General features: G+C 48.6%; 1 protein-coding gene across 1 annotated transcript in view; it reads left to right on the top strand.

Moving 5' to 3' along the window:
* The window catches only part of LOC135528958 (serine/threonine-protein phosphatase 2A 55 kDa regulatory subunit B beta isoform-like), a gene marked incomplete at its 5' end in the record, with an annotated part of 17,055 nt that overhangs the window by 7,705 nt on the left and 1,850 nt on the right, over nucleotides 1-7,500 (top strand). The window contains 3 exons of the mRNA XM_064957936.1: nucleotides 4,512-4,676; nucleotides 5,864-6,033; nucleotides 6,218-6,309. Coding sequence (XP_064814008.1) covers nucleotides 4,512-4,676; nucleotides 5,864-6,033; nucleotides 6,218-6,309 — 427 coding nt within the window. The remainder of the gene's footprint in view (nucleotides 1-4,511; nucleotides 4,677-5,863; nucleotides 6,034-6,217; nucleotides 6,310-7,500) is intronic.

The following is a 7,500-nucleotide window of genomic DNA, read 5'->3' as shown; positions in this document are numbered from 1 at the left end:
CTGTACTGTTTATATTGAGGTAGTGGCCCGGTACTGTTTATATTGAGGTAGTGGACCGGTAATGTTTATATTGAGGTAGTGGCCCGGTACTGTTCATATTGAGGTGCTGGCCCGGTACTGTTTATATTGAGGTAGTGGCCCGGTACTGTTTATATTGAGGTAGTGGCCCGGTACTGTTTATATTGAGGTAGTGGCCCGGTACTGTTTATATTGAGGTGCTGGCCCGGTACTGTTTATATTGAGGTAGTGGCCCGGTACTGTTTATATTGAGGTGCTGGCCCGGTACTGTTTATATTGAGGTAATGGCCCGGTACTGTTTATATTGATTTAGTGGCCCGGTACTGTTTATATTGAGGTAGTGGCCCGGTACTGTTTATATTGAGGTAGTGGCCCGGTACTGTTTATATTGAGGTAGTGGCCCGGTACTGTTTATATTGAGGTAGTGGCCTGGTACTGTTTATATTGAGGTAGTGGACCGGTACTGTTTATATTGAAGTAGTGGCCCGGTACTGTTTATATTGAGGTAGTGGACCGGTACTGTTTATATTGAGGTAGTAGACCGGTACTGTTTATATTGAGGTGCTGGCCCGGTACTGTTTATATTGAGGTAGTGGACCGGTACTGTTTATATTGAGGTAGTGGACCGGTACTGTTTATATTGAGGTGCTGGCCCGGTACTGTTTATATTGAGGTGCTGGCCCGGTACTGTTTATATTGAGGTAGTGGCCCGGTACTGTTTATATTGAGGTAGTGGACCGGTACTGTTTATATTGAGGTAGTGGACCGGTACTGTTTATATTGAGGTAGTGGACCGGTACTGTTTATATTGAAGTAGTGGCCCGGTACTGTTTATATTGAGGTAGTGGACCGGTACTGTTTATATTGAGGTAGTAGACCGGTACTGTTTATATTGAGGTGCTGGCCCGGTACTGTTTATATTGAGGTGCTGGCCCGGTACTGTTTATATTGAGGTAGTGGACCAGTACTGTTTATATTGAGGTGCTGGCCCGGTACTGTTTATATTGAGGTGCTGGCCCGGTACTGTTTATATTGAGGTAGTGGCCCGGTACTGTTTATATTGAGGTAGTGGACCGGTACTGTTTATATTGAGGTAGTGGACCAGTACTGTTTATATTGAGGTAGTGGACCGGTACTGTTTATATTGAGGTGCTGGCCCGGTACTGTTTATATTGAGGTAGTGGCCCGGTACTGTTTATATTGAGGTAGTGGCCCGGTACTGTTTATATTGAGGTGCTGGCTCGGTACTGTTTATATTGAGGTAGTGGCTCGGTACTGTTTATATTGAGGTAGTGGCCCGGTACTGTTTATATTGAGGTAGTGGCCCGGTACTGTTTATATTGAGGTAGTGGCCCGGTACTGTTTATATTGAGGTGCTGGCCCGGTACTGTTTATATTGAGGTAGTGGCCTGGTACTGTTTATATTGAGGTAGTGGCCCGGTACTGTTTATATTGAGGTAGTGGACCGGTACTGTTTATATTGAGGTAGTGGCCCGGTACTGTTTATATTGAGGTGCTGGCCCGGTACTGTTTATATTGAGGTAGTGGCCCGGTACTGTTTATATTGAGGTAGTGGCCCGGTACTGTATATATTGAGGTAGTGGACCGGTACTGTTTATATTGAGGTAGTGGCCCGGTACTGTTTATATTGAGGTGCTGGCCCGGTACTGTTTATATTGAGGTAGTGGCCTGGTACTGTTTATATTGAGGTAGTGGCCCGGTACTGTTTATATTGATGTAGTGGCCTTGAACTCAGCTCCGACTCTCTATGGCTCTGTGCCAGTCTTCCTGCCCAATCACAGACTCTATATGGCTCTGTGCCAGTCTTCCTGCCCAATCACTGACTCTATGGCTCTCTGCCAGTCTTCCTTCCCAAGCCCTGACTCTCTATGGCTCTGTGCCAGTCTTCCTGCCCAATCACAGACTCTATATTGCTCTTTGCCAGTCTTCCTGTTCAATCACTGACTCTATATGGCTCTGTGCCAGTCTGGGTAGGAAGGTCCAGATGTAAGATCTTAATTTGAAGCAGTTTGATAAAGCAGGAAACTAATCTTGCAGTAACAGGAAATGTTTTGGGGTGTCAGGTAGCCTAGTGGTTAGAGCGTTGTGCCAATAACCAAAAGGGTTGCTAGATCTGTACGCTTGTTTACTCCATGTGTAACTCTGTGTTGTTGTCTGTTCACACTGCTTTGCTTTATCTTGGTCAGGTCGCAGTTGTAAATGAGAACTTGTTCTCAACTGGCCTACCTGGTTAAACAAAGGTGAAATAAAAAATAAAATTACAAAAATATAAAATCCCCGATCTGACAAGGAATAAATCTGTTGTTCTGTCCCTGAACAAGGCAGTTAATCCACTGTTTCCCCGGTAGGCCGTCATTGTAAGTAAGAATTTGTTCTTAAATTCTTAACTGACTTGTCTAGTTAAATAAAGGTTCAATTAAAAAAAAAAAAACATAAATACAACATTTTAATTCTTATATGGATTATAATTATTGGACATGTTTGGTTGATACATTTTTCATAATTAGATATCAAGTTTGACGTTTCAAAGTGGAAATGACAAACATGTAGGAACCTTTTAAACGTCAAATTCGCAACAAGATTAAAATGTCCTTCATTGGCAGGAAAGTTGTTCTGCAACAAGGTGATCAAATTACGCTCCTCCATCTGTAGGCTGCAGTGTTTAAACAGTTCAGTACCATAGACCCAGTCGTTCATTCTGTCTGTTCAGTTGTTCTGCAACAAGGTGATCAAATTACGCTCCTCCATCTGTAGGCTGCAGTGTTTAAACAGTTCAGTACCAGAGACCCAGTCGTTCATTCTGTCTGTTCAGTTGTTCTGCAACAAGGTGATCAAATTACGCTCCTCCATCAGTAGGCTGTAGTGTTTAAACAGGCTCTACCATAACAGGACCCTGACCTAGAAAACATCTACAGCGAAGTTTAAATAATTCACTCAGTGTCAACTCCCTACTCTCTACTCCACTAAGACACATGGGGCCCGCTGCAAATAGAATGTGTGTGTGTGTGTGTGTGTGTGTGTGTGTGTGTGTGTGTGTGTGTGTGTGTGACAGGGTTGATTAAGTTCAGTAGCTGAGGCTAAAAACAATCATTGCATATTTATAGTGTGTCTGTGTACAACCACCACATCCATCTACTGTACAGTTAATCCGGCTAGCTACAACCACCACATCCATCTACTGTACAGCTAATCAGGCTAGCTACAACCACCACATCCATCTACTGTACAGCTAATCAGGCTAGCTACAACCACCACATCCATCTACTGTACAGCTAATCAGGCTAGCTACAACCACCACATCCATCTACTGTACAGCTAATCAGGCTAGCTACAACCACCACATCCATCTACTGTACAGCTAATCAGGCTAGCTACAACCACCACACCCATCTACTGTACAGCTAATCAGGCTAGCTACAACCACCACACCCATCTACTATACAGCTAATCAGGCTAGCTACAACCACCACATCCATCTACTGTACAGTTAATCAGGCTAGCTACAACCACCACACCCATCTACTGTACAGCTAATCAGGCTAGCTACAACCACCACACCCATCTACTGTACAGTTAATCAGGCTAGCTACAACCACCACACCCATCTACTGTACAGCTAATCAGGCTAGCTACAACCACCACACCCATCTACTGTACAGTTAATCAGGCTAGCTACAACCACCACATCCATCTACTGTACAGCTAATCAGGCTAGCTACAACCACCACACCCATCTACTGTACAGCTAATAAGGCTAGCTACAACCACCACACCCATCTACTGTACAGCTAATCAGGCTAGCTACAACCACCACACCCATCTACTGTACAGCTAATCAGGCTAGCTACAACCACCACACCCATCTACTGTACAGCTAATCAGGCTAGCTACAACCACCACACCCATCTACTGTACAGCTAATCAGGCTAGCTACAACCACCACATCCATCTACTGTACAGCTAATCAGGCTAGCTACAACCACCACACCCATCTACTGTACAGTTATTCAGGCTAGCTACAACCACCACACCCATCTACTGTACAGCTAATCAGGCTAGCTACAACCACCACCTCTATTACTGTACAGTTAATCAGGCTAGCTACAACCACCACATCCATCTACTGTACAGCTAATCAGGCTAGCTACAACCACCACATCCATCTACTGTACAGCTAATCAGGCTAGCTACAACCACCACACCCATCTACTGTACAGTTAATCAGGCTAGCTACAACCACCACATCCATCTACTATTCAGTTAGTCAGGCTAGCTACAACCACCACACCCATCTACTATACAGCTAATCAGGCTAGCTACAACCACCACACCCATCTACTGTACAGCTAATCAGGCTAGCTACAACCACCACACCCATCTTCTCCTCCAGACACAGTCCTGTGTTGTTCTACCTGAGTATCTCTCCTCCAGACACAGTCCTGTGTTGTTCTACCTGAGTATCTCTCCTCCAGACATAGTGGACATCAAGCCAGCCAACATGGAGGAGCTAACAGAGGTGATAACAGCAGCAGAGTTTCATCCTCACCACTGTCACCTGTTTGTCTACAGTAGCAGCAAAGGATCTCTACGTCTCTGTGACATGAGGGCCTCGGCACTTTGCGACAGACACACCAAACGTGAGTTGGCTACACACGGGGAGATAAAGGCCTCTGCTGTCGGTCTCTAAATCATGTGTATTCGGATCTTACCCTTTGAGGTCCAGAGTACGACTACTGCTGGTTCTGATAATTAATAGCTCCCACATGTTGTCCCAGGTCTAAATCAGTCCTTCATTTAAATCAGCAGTAGATCTGGCTTCCACCCACATGTTGTCCCAGGTCTAAATCAGTCCTTCATTTAAATCAGCAGTAGATCTGGCTTCCACCCACATGTTGTCCCAGGTCTAAATCAGTCCTTCATTTAAATCAGCAGTAGATCTGGCTTCCACCCACATGTTGTCCCAGGTCTAAATCAGTCCTTCATTTAAATCAGCAGTAGATCTGGCTTCCACCCACATGTTGTCCCAGGTCTAAATCAGTCCTTCATTTAAATCAGCAGTAGATCTGGCTTCCACCCACATGTTGTCCCAGGTCTAAATCAGTCCTTCATTTAAATCAGCAGTAGATCTGGCTTCCACCCACTTGTTGTCCCAGGTCAATCAGTCCTTCATTTAAAATCAGCAGTACAACTGGCCTCAGGTCCAGATTGGAGTTTACACCCCCTTATATTGTGATATCCATCTTTCCTCTCCCTTCATCTCCTCTCCTCCCCCCTGTCTCCTTCATCTCCTCCCCTCCCCCCTGTCTCCTTCCTCTCCTCTCCCGCTCCTCCCTATCTACCTCTCCTCCCCCTCTCCTCATCTCCTCTCTCCTCGTCTCCTCTCCCCCCTCTCATCGCCTCTCCTCCTCCCCTCGTATCTTCTCTCCTCCTCCCCTCTCCTCTCCCTCCTCTCTCCTCTCTCCTCTCCTCGCCTCTCCTCCTCTCTCCTCCCCCTCTTCTCTCCTCCCCTCGTATATTCTCTCCTCCTCTCTCCTCCCCCTCTCCTCTCCTCCCCTCGTCTCCTCTCTCCTCCCCTCTCCTCTCCTCCCCCTCTCCTCTCCTCTCCTCTCCTCCCCTCGTATCCTCTCTCCTCCCCCATCGTCTACTCTCTCCTCCCCCTCTCCTCTCCTCCCCTCGTATCCTCTCTCCTCCTCTCCCCCCCCCTCGTCTCCTCTCTCACCCCCCTCGTCTCCTCTCCTCCTCTCCTCCCCTCGTATCCTCTCTCCACCTCATCTCCTCTCCCCTGTATTTTGTCATCTCCACCTCCCTCTCTCTCTTCCTTTAGTCTTTGAGGAACCAGAGGACCCAGGAAGTCGTTCATTCTTCTCTGAGATCGTGTCGTCGGTGTCGGATGTGAAGTTCAGTCACAACGGGCGGTACCTGCTGACCAGGGATTACCTGACGGCCAAGGTGTGGGACTTACACATGGAGAAAGGCCCTGTCGAAACCTACCAGGTCAGCCCGCTAAACAAACACACACACACTAGTCACACGCAGAAACACACATACATTCACACACTCACGCACGCATGTACACACACACACAAATTAAATGAAAGCCTTGGAAAAACCTGTCAACACTCTCTCCTGCCCTCTCCCTCTCCCCCCCCTCCCTTCTCCCATGTCTGTCTCTCTGTAGGTTCATGACTACCTGAGGACTAAGCTGTGCTCTCTGTACGAGAACGACTGCATATTTGACAAGTTCGAGTGTGTCTGGAACAGCTCCGACAGGTGTGTGCGTCTTCGTCTCCTCTGAGGCTTTATCCCACAGATAAATCAGTCCCAGAGAAGAGCTTTGGAGATGTCAAAATCAATCCCTTCTCTCCTTCCCTCTCTCCTTCCCTTCTCTCCTTTCCTCTCTCTCCTTCCCTTCTCTCCTTCCCTCTCTCCTTCTCTTCTCTCCTTCCCTCACTCTCCTTCCCTTCTCTCCTTCCCTCTCTCTCCTTCCCTTCTCTCTTCTTCCTGTTCCAACCCCACCCTTCCCTCTCTCCATCCCTCCTCCACTTCCTGTTCCAACCCCACCCTTCCCTCTCTCCATCCCTCCTCCACTTCCTGTCCCAACCCCACCCTTCCCTCTCTCCATCCCTCCTCCTCTTCCTGTCCCAACCCCACCCTTCCCTCTCCATCTCTCCTCCTCTTCCTGTCCCAACCCCACCCTTCCCTCTCCATCTCTCCTCCTCTTCCTGTCCCAACCCCACCCTTCCCTCTCCATCTCTCTTCCTCTTCCTGTCCCAACCCCACCCTTCCCTCTCTCCATCTCTCTTCCTCTTCCTGTCCCAACCCCACCCTTCCCTCTCTCCATCTCTCCTCCGCTTCCTGTCCCAACCCCACCCTTCCCTCTCTCCATCTCTCTTCCTGTCCCAACCCCACCCTTCCCTCTCTCCATCCCTCCTCCACTTCCTGTCCCAACCCCACCCTTCCCTCTCTCCATCCCTCCTCCACTTCCTGTCCCAACCCCACCCTTCCCTCTCTCCATCCCTCCTCCACTTCCTGTCCCAACCCCACCCTTCCCTCTCCATCTCTGCTCCTCTTCCTGTCCCAACCCCACCCTTCGCTCTCTCTCCATCTCTCCTCCTCTTCCTGTCCCAACCCCACCCTTCCCTCTCTCCATCCCTCCTCCTCTTCCTGTTCCAACCGCACCCTTCCCTCTCTCCATCTCTCCTCCTCTTCCTGTCCCAACCCCACCCTTCCCTCTCTCCATCTCTCCTCCTCTTCCTGTCCCAACCCCACCCTTCCCTCTCTCCATCTCTCCTCCTCTTCCTGTCCCAACCCCACCCTTCCCTCTCTCCATCTCTCCTCCTCTTCCTGTCCCAACCCCACCCTTCCCTCTCTCCATCTCTCCTCTTCCTGTTCCAACCGCACCCTTCCCTCTCTCCATCCCTCCTCTTCTTCCTGTCCCAACCTCACCCTTCCCTCTCTCTC

This window comes from Oncorhynchus masou, unplaced genomic scaffold (genome assembly GCF_036934945.1).
Source record: "Oncorhynchus masou masou isolate Uvic2021 unplaced genomic scaffold, UVic_Omas_1.1 unplaced_scaffold_1063, whole genome shotgun sequence".
Taxonomy (NCBI): domain Eukaryota; kingdom Metazoa; phylum Chordata; class Actinopteri; order Salmoniformes; family Salmonidae; genus Oncorhynchus; species Oncorhynchus masou.
The sequence above is the reverse complement of the archived record's forward strand: the minus strand, read 5'-3'. Positions and strand labels throughout refer to the sequence as shown.